The sequence below is a fragment of the Opisthocomus hoazin genome, chromosome 18, assembly GCF_030867145.1.
Source record: "Opisthocomus hoazin isolate bOpiHoa1 chromosome 18, bOpiHoa1.hap1, whole genome shotgun sequence".
Taxonomy (NCBI): Eukaryota; Metazoa; Chordata; class Aves; order Opisthocomiformes; family Opisthocomidae; genus Opisthocomus; species Opisthocomus hoazin.
Window position 1 is genome coordinate 11,335,451 of NC_134431.1, and position 18,550 is coordinate 11,354,000.

At 42.1% G+C, this 18,550-nt stretch overlaps 1 protein-coding gene across 1 annotated transcript in view; it reads right to left on the minus strand.

The window, feature by feature from the left end:
* ATP9A (ATPase phospholipid transporting 9A (putative)) overlaps window positions 1–18,550 on the minus strand; it is a 65,036-nt gene that overhangs the window by 18,383 nt on the left and 28,103 nt on the right. The window contains exons 10-15 of the mRNA XM_075438958.1: window positions 16,777–16,853; window positions 16,017–16,177; window positions 15,133–15,275; window positions 14,223–14,335; window positions 11,191–11,403; window positions 5,734–5,895 (exon numbers count right to left, since the gene is read on the minus strand). Coding sequence (XP_075295073.1) covers window positions 5,734–5,895; window positions 11,191–11,403; window positions 14,223–14,335; window positions 15,133–15,275; window positions 16,017–16,177; window positions 16,777–16,853 — 869 coding nt within the window. The remainder of the gene's footprint in view (window positions 1–5,733; window positions 5,896–11,190; window positions 11,404–14,222; window positions 14,336–15,132; window positions 15,276–16,016; window positions 16,178–16,776; window positions 16,854–18,550) is intronic.

Sequence of the window (18,550 nt, forward strand, 5' to 3'; positions counted from 1 at the left end):
TATTTCATACTTACCTGAAACAATAAAACAGATGCATGAAGCTTAATAGAGTACAAATCACTCTAATTTACCCCCTTTGTTACATTATATGCCCCAAGCATAATTAAAGTTTACGCTCGCCACAGAAAGGTTAGATTGCTGCCTTCCTTATCTGATCCAAGTAATTTGCAGGCTCCAAGAGAAGTATATTTACATTACCACAAATTAAAAAATCCCTTCTAACCAGGCAGATACCTAAGGAGGTCACAGCTATTAGTATTACAAGCTAATGGAAACCCTGGCAACTTCCTCAAAGGAGACAAAACAATGAGCAGGGAACACACTGCTTTGTAAACCAAGTTCGCCACCAGGGACAGGAAGAAAATAAACTTAACATGCAAAACCAAAAAGCCTAGGAAGGTCTGGAAATAGACAGCTGGGAAGGAAGGGGGGAAAGTACTTTAGGAAAAAAAGAAATGAAAGAAAAGCACAGTGGACGCTTCTTCATTCTCACACCATTTAATATACATGTCAGTCTGTCCTGCCATTACAGAAACTAGTGGTGAAGGTTCTCACACATGAAGAGTTTGAGTCGGTCGATAAAAGCCTCGTGTCCTGTGGCACAGGCAAAACAGAGTTTACATCCACAGCCAAAAAAAAAAAAACAGCAGCACCTGATGTGGATACTAAAAATGCAAAGAAGAGAATTAAGTGTCTTTGCTAGGGCAATTAAGAAGTAGCCAAGGATAATGAAGCTCCTTTACTGAGCATTTCTGTCAAGCTTATAGAGATATTCCCAAGGAAGATTTTTATAATTAAGCTTAAGCATGGTATTCAGTGTCCTGCAACGTCCATCCTTCATATACTGATACCCACACATCCCACATGCCCAACGCAAAATGCGTGATACTCTACCAAAACAACTAGAATCTGCTTAAATAAAATACAATGCTTTTGACAGTAGCCAAAGGTAAAGGTTTATCTATTAAATTATTTGATTAAAAAGTGTCTAACTCTGTAGGAAACTGAATAAAGACTCCACTTCCCGTGCTGCAGAACTGGCTTAAGATAGTTTAGATTTTTTGTCCAATATAAATACTGTATCAGCTATCTCCTTGCATTAGTCATTTCCTCCCACCGAGTTCAATAGGAGGTTAGTGCGTTCTCATATTATGGTAAGATCACACTATAAATCTGCACGGAGATTTGCCAGTTATATTGTTTTGGAGAGGCATCTTTTTCCACCGTGGTCTGACTCTGGCCACAGTTCAAAGGCTTCTTTCAATTCCAGATATGACAATAGCACTATCTTTGCTTTACAACAAAGATCATTCCACATGGGTAAGGGGAAAAATAACGCAAAGAAAAAGAAGAATGGAAAATATTGTGGTCAAACAAACAGGCCTTCTTTCAAGAAGAAGATAAGTCAGTAAACAGTACGGTGAAGAGTGGCTGCGTTGGTAGAACAAGACTTCTTAGAACTGAAATAATCAGCTACAGAAATGACAGTTGATCACACGTAAACAAGCAGATATTGCAAAAATATCCCAAACAAGGCAACATCTGCTGCTTGTTTTCAATATTAAGTACAACTTTATTTACAAAGAGTTAGGTGTTGAAGGAGATCTTTTTATAGGAGCCAGAGCAGACAAGGCCGGCAGGGGAGATGGGCATCTGTGCCAGGGATTTCAGCACCAGTGTTACTGGGCTGGACACATGAATCGCTTGCTGAAACTCGACATCCACATCGTAAAGGAAGCCTGGCAAGGTGATTGCAATGGCTCTCGCTAACCGAAAAAAATCACAGTTTATAAGGATGGGCAATATCTGTATAGTTGAGCAGAAAATACTACCATTTGAATTCTACTCACGACAGTCCTGAGTGCAGTTTCATTCTGCAGCTTCTCCCTCCCTGGCTGCTCACTGCTTCTGTTGTCTCCTGGATACTTCATGCTACTTTCCCTCCCCTTATTTCTGTTTTCTAAACAAGCAGCACAGTTTTAGAAGATACACTGAAGAAGTAAACACCTTGCAAGTCATGGATCAAAACAAAATGGAGTGCCTACACAGGCATTAATGCATGTTTACAGAATCACAGAATGGTAGGGGTTGGAAGGGACCTCTGTGGGTCATCTAGTCCAACAGAAGAAAATTTTACTTGACAACTACCTATTTATAAACTCTTTTTTTTCTTTTTCCTTTTTTTTTTCTAATGAAAATTCAAACCCTGCTTGAAGAAAATGTTTTGTAATATACAGGAATGTGGCAAAGCAATACCCAGGCAGCCAGCATCTGCTACTCAAAACCTACTTCTGGCACAGGGTATACAGGGAGCTGATTTTAGTGGTTTAGCAGCAGCTCAATGGCTGCAAAATAAAGATACTCAACTAACAAACACAACAGAGAGGGGCCAGTGCTTCTATGAACAGTATTTACAGTCAGGATCTGGGCATGATGTTGCTCTCACTGACCACAAGTGGGAGTTTTGTCGGTTTTGGCAGCACTAATATTCTAAAAACAGAAATGCAAAATAGAAACCTTTTTCTTCCTAAAAGGGAAGGATAATAGATAATTTAAAAGGAATAAGCTTCAAATCAAAGAGAAAAAAAAAGAGGACTCCTTTCCACTTAGATGAGAAAATTTCAAGGCATTCACTTCTCTGCTGAGCATATAAACAGAATTTTATGAAGTGTACCCTGGCATCGATGGTTAGCCCACTTCCTACACCTTGGATAAAACAACACCTCATCGAAAGTCTGCACTTACAGTAAGCAGTGGGGAAGGAGGTTTAGTCTTCCCTCTTTTATTGCTAATATTTTTATTCTAGGTCTTGAAAAGGTTGCCTAAAGCCTCCACATCATTTTCACTATAAAAATAATTAATCTGAAGAATTTACACTTGCTGTATTTAAACAGACAGGCACTGTACTTGATGCAGCTATCCCATGCAGCACAAGACATCTGTGGGAACACCGATGACTGTCTATGTTCAAATGCATCCAGTCAGATCTCGCGATTCAGAGATTTAACACACTGATTATGATTAATTTGTACAAGCTCAGCCTATCAGCCCACTTCGACTGACATTCCTGCCCTTGGGCATGTTTTAGTATTCCAAAGCCTGGAACAACTTGAAATACAATACACCATACTGTGGTGTGTGATCCAGAACTTAAAAGCAGTTCCTTGAGCAACTTGACCCAGGTCCAAAATACTCAGGTAGGATAACAAATACAGCCATTTGCACGAGCTTTAACGATTTTCAGCCTGCACTAAACACAGTTTGTCCTTCATAGGCTTGTGAAAACAATTATATGCACATATTAAAGGTGCCTCTTTACCACCAAATCTCTTGGCAATAGGAATACTGAAGTTCTCTGTAATATTTGTTATTGTTGAATACAACCACTGCATCACTGCCGCATTTCACACCATCCCTTCACGGCGCCACTTCTGACAGGGGCTGTGCTCTTCCAGGGGTCCAGAGAAGTTGAAACTTGTGAAGCTGCCAAACATCAGCCAATAAAGCAGAGCAAATTAATCTGCTATCAATGAGGCCCACATGTGCAATACTGATCCCGACTACTTCCAACTAAAAACAACGAGGTAGAAGATATTTTTACACCTTATTTCCAGATACCCCAAAATAAACATGCAGCCACCCAGTCTTACCGCAAAGTAAACAGAGGGGGGAAAAGAATAAAAAAAAAACGGGGGGGGGGGGGGGGGGGGGAGGAGAGACACCCCCTCCCCCAATCTTACCTATTCTCCCCACCCCCAAATAACAAAGCTGCAGATCCCATGAAATGATACAACAAATCATATCTTGCCCAGGATTATAGGTTTCATATTCATGTTTTAAATTCCTGGTACCAATTATCTGTCTGTACTATCAGTGAAAAAATAACAAGGATGTTTTAACTATCTCCAAAAGAAATACTCAGACTGCTTCACCTTGTTTGCTTCGCAGGCAAATGGAAGTGCCTCACCATAGTTGAGTTTGTTTATCTTACTAACACTGATTCTCTAGCACTATCTTGAAAACTAGTGATGATAACGGTGACAACTGAGCTCAACTGTTTTTAACACCCACACTTTCTTCTTCTTCTTTCTTTTTGAGGCAATTTTTTTCTGAGAGTCTGATCTTGTATTGTATTTATATATAAAACCACAAAGCTACGCGTACAATTTCAGCTGGTCACATATTTAGCGTGCACAGTGCCTGCTGCTGCTGATAAAGGTACTTGCACAAATGCACCCTTTTACCTTAACTCAGCTATTTTCAAACCCTGCCCATGACACTGTGTTCTCGGCATGGCTGTGAGCATTGTCAAAAAGCTTCCCCCTCAAAAAAAAAGAAAAAAAAGAAAAAAAAAAAAATCAATCTCCATAGATCCCTGCAGCCACAAGTGCCGCCTCCTGCAGCGCTGTACTTCCACAGGGTCTGAAAGGAGTTTCCATGCCTGGCAGAGATCTGGGGAGCACTTCCACAAAACCACTAACAATATCCTAAAGTTATTTGTTGTGGCACTGGTTCAGGATCCCCTCCCTCCTTCCCATTTTGCTGCAGTCTCCGTCACCCCCTGCTGTACCATCACAGCTGCTTTGGAGACGCAGTGTAAGCTGGACCTGTGAACCTGTCAGGTTCCTGCTCCCGGCTGACCCTGAGGAGGGCAAAGCACTTGTGACCTGGGTCAACTCACAGCCCCAGTCCACCATATAGCCCAGCTCTGCCAGTGTGACGATGGGATAGACATGACAGGAAGGGCAGGAGCTTCTGGACAGATGAAAAGACAACCCCAAGAGGGCTTCAAAGTCAGCTGAAGCTTCCCTGAGATGCTGCTGGTGCCTGCTGCTCCCCTGGAGAGAGCAGTTCTGCCCTTATCCAGCCCCTCTTCCTTCTCACTGTGTCAGCCACAGTGGGAGGGGACAGAGAATTTGGGTCCCAGGGGACAGGGTAACTGCGATTATTTCCTTTGCTGACAGTGTTGGTTTCAAGATTTCCTAAAATAGCCTTACCTGAGAGATAAAGTGGAATCACTGCTGATTATCAAAGCTGCTGAGCCTTGGTCCAGCACACAGAATCAAAACACTCAGATTTTAGCTGACTTATATATCCCACCAGTCCCTCCTATGTCTCCTTCCACCTTGCATACTTGTAGGAAAAATCCTCTCCCAACACTTCCCAACATCCCCAAGGCCCTTGGTTTCACAGTTGGAGGGAAACGCTCGAGCTGCCTCTTCCTTCTTAGCACCATCCTGGAGGCTCCACTGCCACCCCAAAGACATGCTTCCACAGTTGGTGGCAGTGCTGGCTGATGGACTGGCCAGACACTTGTCACCAACCTGGCATTGCCCCTCATGGTGCCCCACAGGCACTGACGTGTGCAGACAGAGGAGCTGGATGGCTGAAACCCACCCCAGAGTACAGGACACACTAAAAACGTGAGCGGGAAGGAGCAGCTGGAGGAAGCTGGAAGCTTAAGCTCCTCGTTATTTTGAGCAACGAACCAAAGATCAAGAAACTAAAGATCTCTCAGGGCACCACAGCACTGCCAAATATGGCCAAGGAAAAGGACATATCGCTAAAACCTTGCAGTAAGATGTTAGTAGCTCCACCTTAGAGCCTGAGGAAGGAGAGCCTGCAGAACTCACCCAGGAGGAACAGCACAGCTGAGAGCAAATGCTTTACATGTTTCACGTTGTGTTAGCAGGAGATTCACAGAGACACAAGAGCTTACCCGAAGCCACTTACCCGAACAATTATCCCCATGCGCTTGCTCTCGTAAGTGAAGGGGAAGATCTGGAGGATGGTGAAGTTCAGGATGTGGCCACCCGGTGTCCTCAGCTGCACGGAGGACTGGTCCCTGCCCACCAGCGTCAAACCCACGCTCTCGGTCCACTGGACCAGGGCCACCTGAGAGGAGAAGGCCATGGTGAGGGCGGCCAATCCACGCCACACCTCCCCTGAGGGACAGCGCGTGGGGGCTGCCAAGAAGCTCATTAGTCATTAACGGTGCTTATAGAGCAGACCCGTTCATACACGCAGGTGCCCGCTCCGATGTGGCTCTTTCTAGTGGGCTCTTCCCAAAGTCAGAAGCTTACAGACAGTATTTGTGGGGTTTGGGCAGCCCAGCTCCTGCCCGACCCAGCTGCCAGGCTGCCCTGGGTTCTCAGCGGGAGGTGGGGGGCTCCCCGTCTTCGACTGCCGCGTCCTGAAGGGCAACATCACTTAAATCTCTTTACAAGCACTTGCTGTTTGAATGTGCTATTTCCCAGCTTGCTGTTTATGAAATCAAGAATTCAAAATGATGCATTCACCCTGGATTTACAATATCAAAGCCAAAAACACTAATGCAGAGCACATTAAAAATTCATGTTAAAAAAGCAAACAAACAAAACGAGCTCTGTGTTATACTCTATCTGTTAGGCAGTAATAATTCATCAACAACTTTCAACCTCTGTACGGATCAGCAAGACAGCTGAAGGCTGGCTCACAGACACTTCTTAGCAAAAACCCCTTCTTCCCAGACATCAAAAAAACCCACAAAACAAAAAACCCAAAACAAACCCCAGTTTTTCAAGGCACACACCAGAAATCATTTAATTGAATGTATGTGGGTACCATTTTGATTGCAGCTTCTAGTATTTAAGGACCTACAACACTGAATTCTTTACACGCTTTCACTAGATTACAACCAGTCATGACAGAAGACCAAAGTCTTTGTTCTGTTTCCCTGACGATCTGCCCCAGAATCCCCACCTCAGCTGACACATCCATCTTGGCTTGACTCTGCTGAGATACGGGCGTTTAACTCTAGAAGCTGTCTCGGCAGTAACGGATGGGAGTGGCAGCTGACATGAGCCCATATATCACCGGCCTCCAGAAAGGATCAAGGGATACTTTCTCCAAACAGACACGAAATACTGGAAGTATTTTACAATGACATTTTCAAAGGCAGGAGAGTGCTGGGAACATGGTTGCTGCTGTCTTGAAGGTTAATTATCCCTTGTTCCTTTCAGGGTCTGCCTTTACTGTCTTAAGTGACAACAAATACCTTAGACAAAAATGGAATTTATTTTGGGAAAATACATACATGATATATAGATAAAAATGGAATCTATAATTACTTGCATTGAGTCAAGATTTTACTAGAGGAATTGATACACTTAGGTCTAACTGGGGAATCTTTTGTGAACTCAGCTCCCCTAATTCACAATTAGGCTTAAAAGACAATCTAAAATAAACTTTTCCTTTCATAAAGTAGTCTTAAATCTCTAGATTAAAAAAAAAAACTAGTTGAGCTGGCTTCACCTTGAAAGACCTTTAAATTAATTTGAATCAGTATTTGTTTTAATATTAGCAAGTTCTTGCAGGCTTATTCACAAAGATTACAACAAATCAAAGCCTCTTTCAAGCTTATCTTTTTCAGAAGTTTCTTCAAGCCGTCCTTGGTGTATTAAAGTGTGCAGTTAGATAATCCTCCTAACAGTCTCTCCCAGAGCAGAGATGGAGCTTGGGTTTCTAATACTCTGGTTAATAAATGATTATGGAGGATTTTTCACAGCGTGATGTTACTTGAGGTTCAGTGCATGCAGCACTGGGTCTTGATTTGCCCATGTCGGTAAGCTGCAAACATCTGGAGATACAAATCTCTGCTCCCAGCTCAGCCTGTTACAGCGTCTCCTTTGCCACTCTCCTTCACAGACACCTCCTCCTTCCTTCCCTGCCAGCACCCCATTTAAACCCTGTGTCAGGAAGCATTTAAGCCTCCTGAAAGAAAAGCCTTGTGCAGAGGAACAAATGGACGAGCAGCACGTCAGAGGTGCTGTGTCGTGCACATGACACGCGTCAAACTAACTGCATTGCGCTGCGCAACGCCAGGCGAGTCGGATGGCCCCGAGACCACAAAAAGGTCCATCAATGGAAGGGAAGGATAATGAAAGGAATCCCCCCCTCCCATGCTGCTCCCAAGCAGATGCGGGTCCTGTCAGCCCTTAATGGCTCTCCAGGTGAACCGCATTCAGCACTGGTGGGGAAGCAGAGCTGAGCCCTTTGAACATGCCACTTCCCAGCCTCTGCAGTACTTAATGAATAATTACCGAGAGAGAAAGCGATATAATTCTGAAGTGTTCCTATCAGATGTACTACAAGCATTGAAATTACCGTCGCCATTCAACAGAAGACACAATGGGCCTGGCCTCTGGGAAGTGCCGCAGCATCAGGGGACAACACCGGGGGACAACACCAACGGCAGCAGCAGCGCCGGTGGCTCTGGGGCAGGGTCTGGGCACCCCGTGACGGGGAGCGAGTTCCCCGCTCGGTGCAAGACAGAGGAGTTTTACTCTGCGCTGTGCCAACAGATAACTGGAGGTGCTTCCAGTCACAGAGATGAGGAGAAAGATTCAAGATGCAAAAATATGTTTACAGCTTAAACCGAGGAGATTTAAAAGCAGGCTTGAAATCCCTCAAACATCTTCAAGAGAGCCCATGGTCACAGATGAGGGGAGATCAGTAAAATCCCTGACCACGCTCTGGGAGTTTGCAGCTCTGTCCAGGCCAAGTCAGATACAGATCTGAGCATTACAAAGCAAAGCGGCTACAGCAGCTCGGCACGCTATCCCCCAAACTTTGCTCTTTTCGACAATTAAATTACCCAAGCCACCACTGGAGTGGATATCGACTAATAAATTTCATTCTAAAGAGACAAATTGATCCTTCTGTGCCATGAGTTGCTCTACAAACGTCCCATTTAGGGTTGCCTAGGCAGACAGACAGCAGGCAGAGGCCCATTGATCGGTGCACCCTTTCATGTCCTGGCAGCTGCGGCGGGTTGTCAGGGTTAAAGACTGTTTGCCCAGGAATCCCAGGCACTCTTATCTCTGATCAGATTATATCTATTTCATTTCCCCTGTTAGTTACTGTACGGCTACAACTGACACGCTTGCAGAGCCCCAAGGCTGTAACCGATATCTGAATAAAGATACTTCAAGACTTCTAAATGGCAGCGTGCACAGGAAACAAATTTAGGAAATCCTGCTTTCTGTTACAGGAAATGAATCCTATGCCAACTGGTAGAAATTACTCTTGCTGTTAAAGTAAAGAGAATACAAGTTTTTGTACTCATTTCATAAACTGACCTTCCCTGTCATGGCAATATTGTATTGATATAGGATTTCAAAGGCTGGCTTTAACAGGAGTCCAAAGCCATTCCCCTACAGGGAATGTTATTTAACAGCATCGCTCTTTTCTGAAGGACTCAGTCTGTGCTGATCCTGCATTTTGTACCATCTAGTATGACATACACAGAGCATGTCTAAACAATATTTGTATATCTAAGACCTACAGACAAGATCTCCTCAGTGCAGCAAAGCATATCTGATTTCTAAACCCACTGTAATTCTCTACTTAAGACACTACAAGAAAGGAAAAAAGAATTTAAACAATAATCTTGGAAGGATTAGTTATCATGCTATAGTAAAACAAACAGACAATAATCCCTTGGGTATTTGAGACAAATTGCTGCATAAATATTTTAAAGACAGAACTGTATAAAGTGAAAAAGGAAAAGACTTCACTATATATCACAGTATATATGTAAATAAACAGAGTACCTCCGCAAAAATAGCCAGTAAATGCTTTAGGAGAAAAACCTTAAATGCAGATCACAAAAATTACCATCTGGAAATCGTTCAGAACTTGTTTCAATCCAAAGGCAGTTGATTTCTGTAAGCTGTCTTTGTAGCGGAAAGCGACACATCAGGGGAGAAAAGCAGGTAAGCAAAACACCGATGTGGATTATGTGGTGGGAGAGGACACACATGCGCACAGCTCCAGGGCCAGGGAGGAGTGAAGTGTTTGTTGGCACTGTAAGCACATCAATGGAGGAGGGCGGAAAAAGCAAAGATGCAGCTTTTGTATAATACAGACAAGAACACATTATATGAAGTGAATGAATAGACTACTTGGGAAGAAAAATGCTATATAGGGAGTATTCTGAATGTACATGAAAAGTGAAAACTGATTCTGTGTGCCAGTCTTTCATTAATATATGCAACAGTTTCGAAATCCTCACATAGCCAGGCTAACGACTAAATTTATTTCTATGCAAAAAATTTCTCACCTCTAACAATGAGGAAAGCCAGCTTCTCGCTTGACGTCAAAGGTGAAAAGGTTATTATCAGAGGCAAATCTGTTTTATTTGGGGTAATAAATGGAAGAACCCTTCAAATGCAGTCGAATGGGCAATATGATCTCATACTGTTAATAGGACTCTTACGGAAAGTTTCAAACTTCAGACTCTTTCCATAGCACAGAGCAAGTGTAATTGTACAAATTAATAGAAAAGAAATTGTTTTACCTTTGCTGCACTAAAAAAGAAAAAGTATCCAAGAAGCATAACCAAGACATAAAACCATATTTTATTCCTCCTTTCTTTGTCACAGAAGGAAACAACACTCTAATTAGATTTTCCAAATTTTGCAGTGTGGCAAAGAGCGCTTTAATCACAAGTCCTCATACTGAACCCGATCTCTCAAATGTTCAGTAAAAGTCTCCAGCAAGTCACTGCAGAGCTGCAAAGCTTCTCTCTGCTGTACCACTCCGCGTAGCCCTGGTACTGGGTTCCAGCAGAGAACCGGCAGGGCACAGCCTTGCTCTGAGACAAACTCCTGTGCACTTCGGCTACTCAGCAGAACTAATTCAGGCTCTGTCCGCACGGAAAGGGATGCGTCCCGGGTTAGCAGTGCTACCCAGCGCAATTTACCACTTGTCACTTGGTCTAGAAGCTCAAATGCTTTGTAGATCAGGGACAAGCTGACTCACAGGAGTGATTTAACCCTCTCCCACAAGTCCTCCCACAGACAAGAAGACTGCCTGTAATTTACCAAATGTGGTCAAAGGGACTGACAGCATTGAACAACCAAACACGCCCTGGACAAAAGGTGTGTGCAGAAACATGAGCAAAGCTCTGCGATGCAGATGCTGATACAACAGCCAGATATGAGTCCCCATGTAGCTCCGCAGCTTCAGGCAGAGAGGCAGATTTGGCTGAAGTGCATCAGCTCAGAGGGCACTTGTGGTCCATTCGTGGGTCCTCAGAGCAACAAACACACTACAATAATTTTCCCTTTGCTACACTGGAGCACTTTCACAAAATAGTATTTTTTTTGTGTGAAAAGCAAGGCCAGATTTGTATTTTTATACACTGACCTCATCGGGACTGGAGGCCTGGTAGACCCTGCAGGAATCCTCGTAGTGTCTCTCGGCTTCAGCCTGGTCTGTCACCCCGTTGGACTCGTACACCGGCGTCACGTTGTGGCACAACGCGATTGCCTTCACCGCCTCGTGCACTCGGCTGCTCATGGTCTTGCGCACCTTAGTGGCTAAGGTCAGGCCCTTCACCGCAGGTGGGTCTTGAGATTGCTTATAAAAAAGGAAAGCAGAATAATGTCTTACTGCAGAAAAAAATAAAAGATTTAAATTAAGTTTTTGCTTCAGTGAAGACAGTATATGCAGCAGCCGTGCAGGCTCTTACGTCCCCAGGAATGAGACGCGCTCTTCAGACACCTTAACTCAGACCATCACTGGGAACACGCCTCGGAGTCACGCAACTTCTTTATCATTGTTACTGGTGGAGTAAAGCGTCCCAAAAGGTTTACCTAAGTTTTTGGAACAGTACACTGAAAAAAAGACCCTTTGTTGCAGACCCACCGAACACTGACTGGTGAAAGACCAAAATCAGAGAACTCAGTGAAAGCGTTTTTTGCTCCACAACAGACGAGTGGCTCTGAAAATTTAGAGTCAATGGGGTTTCATGTGCAAGAGAATATAATTGCGGAAAACAGAAAACAGATGACTGGTATGAACCTAGAAAATCTTAATTACATTCATTTAATTTTTAATACTATTTTTAGTATCAGAATGGGAGTCTTCAGATAATTACACAATTACTAAATTATGCTGGTTGAAGAAGGGACACACAGTGATCTAGTTTCCTGCTCTGTTAACCTTTAGTGTCAAGAGGACAAAAGTTTCACTTCCAGGTCAAAGGCCACAACATGGTAAAAATAAGAGCAAAGAATAAGAACTACAGTTCAAAATGAATCACTGCCAGCAAATGCTTCTCATTATAAGGAATCTCACTTGGTAATGATAAACGTTTTATGAGACACATCCTTTGCCAGTGCAATTCCACATGGTGTTTTCCACACTCTAGCCATTAGGACACATCAGATCTTCAAATTTAATATCGCTGCTCATCAGCACTGTTGCAACAGGCTTTAACCAAATCAAACAACAGCAAATCCTCAGCTGAAGTGCACTTACATTGACATAAAGCACTAGTCACACACTGGACGAGTCAGTCACCCAAATGTTCTTGACAAATATTGAATACTTTGGCAAATAATTAACCAGTAGTCAAGTTTTCTCTGGAGATTGAGTACAAAATGAGGGAAAACAGATCTGAAGCCTGTTTTTTTGTTGGTTTGGTGTTTGTTTGGGTTTTTTTAAGGTACAGTTCAGTCTTTTAAGGGTCTCAACACCAGGAGAAGAACCAGATGCTAAGAAGGCTATGAAAGCAAAGGAGGGAAAGAAAGAGAAATGGCTAGAGGAGTTACAAGTTACCTGAGACATATGTCAGTGAAAAAGATAATTACTCAAAATACCAGGTATTTATCAACTGGCATTTACTTAGTTAAAAACACATTGTAGCCTGCCAGTCTGCCCAGGGAAAAAGCTATGCCACTAGATGGATCACCGAGGTCAAGGAAACCTGCTGTGCGTCTTTACCACCACGAACAAAATCCTAAAATAAAAATCCTATTTACAGTACAGAGCGCCTTTTTCCAGACAAGAATGCTGGCCTCATGTTTCACTTTGGGGGGGTTTAGAAAGCACACTTCCATCTAATATCTCTAGAGCAAAGCAGAAACAATGCGACGTGAAAAATCCAGTTCATTGCACTGGGTGTGCACTCTCAAGGAAAAGCATGGGCACTTCGAAAATTACTTCTGTGGTTTCTGCAGGAACGAAGCAAAACCACAACTACTGAGAAATGAAAACGCTTGACATGCGACACAGGAGTGGTAACCCATCACTAACGTCTGCAGATTGCATCTATGGAATCACATTTTACAAAAGGAAAAAAAAATCTAATTGCCAGTAAGTCACAAAAAAAGTTATTTCTAGCTGTAGTTGAGAGAACGGTTATTAACAGAAAACGAAAAATAATGCTTCAATGATTACATAATCAGTGACAATTCTTAAATCTTTTATAAGTACCACTCAGAGGGGTCGCTGGAACATCAGCCACTGATAATGGGCTTTTTTTTTAAAAGGTAGTAATATTCTTAAGCAAAACCTCATCCCTTGCTTTACAAAGGAGATGCATGTATCTACATGAGGTTTCAATTCATAAGCATCTTGTCCGTTGTAACATGCTACGGAATACAGTTTGCTGACCTGGTTATCATACAAAACTGAAATAAAAGTCTCAGAAGAGAGATGAAGGCTTTCTAGACGCTGGCTCATCCGGTGCTACTGAAAGAGGAATGCAAGGGAGAGACTTCCCAAAACAGGATTTTCCTGTTCTATACTTTACACGTTGACTTTGCTGCCTCCTTTAGGGGCGGATAGTTCTCAAAGCAGACGTCAGTTATGCAGCATGTAAGATCACTGGTGCACTAAAAGAATTGCACTTTTACCATTTTCTTTTTTAACATCAGGCCTAAAGCAGCGATGCTGGCACGCTGTTCTCTGTTACGGCTTACTGAGTACTGATGGTTCCTCTTCCTTTATTATTGCCCCAGCACGCAGCATTTCAAACAGCAACTTAATCCACTAAATATTATTACCCAGAGCCAACTTTTCAACAAAGCAAACACTGTGGTTGCTGTAAATGGTGAATATCTAAACAAAGGCATGCTATTTTACAATCAGACCTCAGCAGCAAGACACAGGCACATACACTCACTCACACAGATCCATGTACGTGCTGCGGCAGTGAGAGTTAAAAGATTCATGGATGTAAAACACTCTACAAATGTAACAAGCAATCATAATAATATTTATGTATTAAGCAATCATAATAATATTTATGTATTAAGCATCTAATGACCTTCAGACTTTTCCAGAAAGTAATAGTTAATAGGCAGATCCTTGCCATACTAATTCACCATTAGCCCAGTGACCCAGAAAACTGTTCTGTGAACAAAGAGTTAAGCAATGCAATTTAATTCTACCTGCGTGTATATACTGAATATGTGGCTCTGCACTTCATCCATGGAGTCCAGGCCGTAAGCGACTGTTCCCAGGTGAAGTCGCTTGAAGACCATCTCGTTCTGCGTAAGAGTTCCTGTAACAGAAGCGGCACCAGACATGGAGTGGGCACCCACACACGTATTCCCCAGCACACACATGTATTCCCCAGCACACATTCTCATCCTTGCCGTACTGCAAATCCAAGAGAAGCTGGGCCAAAAGCTGAACCAATCACTGCACTAAGCTCTCAGCACAAGCTGAGGCCAGCAAAAAAGACAGTATTAACAAACCCGAGGGCTGATCCTCCCAGGAAGCAGTGATGGACATCACTGTGCCGGTAAATAAGAATGAGATTATTCACTCCAAAGTCAATGCCAGTAAGAGCTACAGGTGTAATTCTGGTCTTGCTGGAACCAAAGAAAACTTCTTGGAACAGCTTTAGTGGGACCAGGATTTTATATAGACCAAGCTTTTCATTACAGCTTTGGTCTTCTGAATTCAAGCTCAACTGTGAAGCAGCGAGGACAGCCATAGACTGATGGTATGTTTCTGCCTACACATGTAAGCTATCTTCATTCAGCTTTGAAAACTAACCCTAAAAAGTTGGTTTTATTTTTACCCTCAACTTACAGTTTAAAAGCACACTTCATGTGTTCTTTAATGTAGTATAATATTCCTGTCCTCTCTTATCCATGGTGCATTCAGAAGAAAAAAAAAAAAAAGTTTGGTTTTTTTTTCCAAACTGATTAAAACATATTGTCAAAGTGACAGGAAATGCATATTTCTTCTAGCCCAAAGAAATCTTAAATTAGACTTCTGGCTGGCCAAAAATGTAACAAAATCCGAACAACAACATACCACAACTCACAACTGTGTTTTCTACGTAGCTACCTGTTTTGTCTGTAAGCAAATAGGATATCCTCCCCAGCTGCTCGGGAATGGTGCTGGATCGAACGACAGTTCCGGGGATTTTGGAATCTCTGCGGATCACCCAGCTGTAGACAATTTTCCCCATGTCCAGATTCACACGTAAACTATGTAGGAGGAAGGGGAAAGAGAAAATGTATCTCCAGTTAAACCCTGGAAAAAAATCATTGAACTGCCACAAGTGCACTGAAAGGACACGCCTTGCACGCTGAATCTAAGCTGCCAAAGATAGTGTTTTGGGAGAAGCATACTCAAAGTCAGTGGCTGGGTGGCAAATGGGGAGAAGGACTGTGCATTGCTGCAGTGGTACTGTAATTCAAAGACTGATGATAAAATTATGTGGAGAAGAACAGATATAATTTGAGGGGAAGATGGACACAGACAAGTAAGGACAGTGTGACTGATACTCAGATAGCAGGTTAAAAATGGAAATGAAATGAATCCCAGACCTACACTAAAAGTAACAATCTTATTAATATAGCACAATTAAAGTTTCAGTGCCCTCTAAAAGGCAACCGGGTTCTATTACACTACATGCTGTATAAATATCTCTCCTTTTCTATTTTTTGCTCTGCTCTTATCATAGTAACCAGGTACCCCAAACACCGAGAGAAGGGGCCTTAAATGACTAATCCACAGCCTGAGCTAGAGTCAGTGAACAGGTGAATATGCTAAACAAATTCAGCAGAAACAAAGCAGCAATTCCTACATTTGAACAGTAATTTGATTTCTATTTCTAGATTTGCTTACTTGTCAAATGAGGAATTACATGCTTGTTCATACTAGAAGCATGGAGGAGGACGCAAAGGCAACAGCATTTTGCTGGGAAGCATTAGCAATTGCCTTACCTAATGGGAATGATGTTTGAGAACAGAAGGAGAAATCTTATGATCTGAAGATACCAACGGCCAGCAAAGTGCTGAAGGGCCACCATGACAAGCGAGACCACCACGAGCGCCCCAAACAGGATCTTGGTAAGACAGTTCACTTCCAAATCGAAAAGACCAATCTAAAGACATAACATGAAGACATTTCAAACACACAAGAGAAGATGTTAGCTCAATGTAATATTCACAAAGTGAATAAACTGCCATATCCAAAGAGCCATTCTCCACTAGTCAACTTCTCTTCTAAAACACTACAAACGTATTTAAATTTAGAAGAAATATTGTTGCCAGCTTACAAAATGAGACTTCCATCCTTTGGAAGTTAAACAATGTATGAAGAGGTGTGAGAGGACTCCTGCTGCCAAAAGCTGCAGACTATATAAACAGCCCTGCATCTTGTCTGAGCTTTACTATAATAGAAGAATGCAGTAAAATAAGCTCTCCTATTCTAACTGGGACTATCTCATTATAGCCATATAAAACACAATGGTTTTACTGATCTTAAAAAGTGAGAAGACACGTGTATAATAGGACTAAAAAAATAAGGACAAATGGATTCTACTATGGTAGCTATCTTAAGTCATAGTTTGGAGGATATGAATCATTATTCCTACGGGGTTGTCCCTGTAGTGTGTACGTATAGCATTTGGAAGGATTTTCTTCAAAAAATTATAAATTTCTACTCCTTTTTATTTATTATAAGACTGTTTCCTTACCATACCTTACTTCTTGGGTTTGAAGTATTCATCACACTGCGCAGCTCCCTTCCAGTGTAGAGGACAACTCCCACAACAGTACCTAAACAAAACAGAGCGCACATCAGCTGAAGAAAAACAATCTCTGTTTGTTTTCTCTATAAAACTACTTGTTGGATCCAAAGGCTTGACACAGTTGTAAAGGATTTCAGCAGGTTAATTTCAGTAGCGATAGCAACCATAAACTAAAAAAGCCAGTAGCTGAAATACAAAACATATGAAAACACAGACTTTGAACAGAAGACGTCCTACAAAAAGCCAGTAAGTCTTCAACCACACTGCCCGTATGGTTGGGTTTGATGCCACATCACAGACTGCATCAACTAATGCGCATGGAGAAGTCAACTGCTTTGCTCTCTTGACTTTCCCTGACCCCTTTTTGATGGCAGTTGTCTCTCCCCACTATAAATAAAAGTTGCTAAGGACGGAGGATTTCTTGGTTTTCTTCCCACCGCTCTGAGTCCCACTTAGGTGTGGGTAAGTTTGCCTTACACCAGATAATGGTCCTTCATTGTGTGTCAAAATCAAATCAGTGCTCTGAGCTACGGTTCTTCTTTATTGATGTAGGCTGCCACAATCAGAGTAAAACCAATGAATTCCAACAGCTTTCAAAGACAGAATTACCTTATTTTAAAATCTACAATTTACTCTAAGTATTTGTTTAATTGCTGTTCCCAATGAAAAGCGAATCATACCAACTCCTACCTTATTGTAACAGATGGAGCTACTGGAAGCCTACCAGTGCATTTTAATGCTATGTCCCACAGTTGCTATTGAGGTGAGAGCAACAAAGTTCTCCCTTTTCTTCTCGCAGAAACACAATACAGTTTAGCACCATAAATTACTGTTTTTCTACAGCTTTCTCAAAGACTTTGCAAAAAGCCATAAAGAAAAAGCTATCTACCGTCAAGAGTTCAAAAGCTGTTATTGCCATAGTCTAAATTTTTACTAGAAAATTTTAGGGGTCTGTAAAAATGCAGAAAAACAGCACTGGAAAAAAACAAAGCACTGCATTTTTTGGCAAATACACTGCCATTTTATACTCTGTTATTCGCCTGCTTCCATTAACGATCAAAGTTCCAACAAGCTGCAAGTGAATTATTTTTAAGTAGCACTGATTCAAAAGAGGTGGTTTCTAAAAATATGCTGGGAATCATTCCTTTAAAAAAAACCCGAAAAACAACAACAAATCACTGGAGCCAGATGGCAGGTGGTGGTAAGATCATCACAATTCAAATCAGCAGATGGCACAGCTACTCCGAATCAACCACAAACAGTCAGAGTCAGACCCATTCCTACCACAGCAGATGGAGAAAGCCACATATCTCCACTTCGTCTTACAAGCAAAGGCTGCCCCAGCGAGATGGCATCAGCACAACTTCATAGCTTTCACTTACAGAAGAAGAAAAATAATATCCCCATTTTTTCCTAACAGAAATAACCTCCAACATGCTATTTATTATTGCCATAGCAGAAACAAAACTGAGTATTATATTGATCAAGTCAATCAAAATGAGGGAGAAAACCTGCCAGGACTAGAAAACAGCTTGAAGGCACACTGCTATGTATAAAAAGTGTTTCTAGTTGTTTTATGGCCATCCAAAACAGGTTCAACTGCATAAACTATTTGACATCATGAGAAAATATTTGCAAATGTTAGTCCTATTAACTGAACTCAAAGATATCTATCTACAAATAACTTTGTTTGAATTCAGAAGGGAGGATTGGACTTCAACAGTA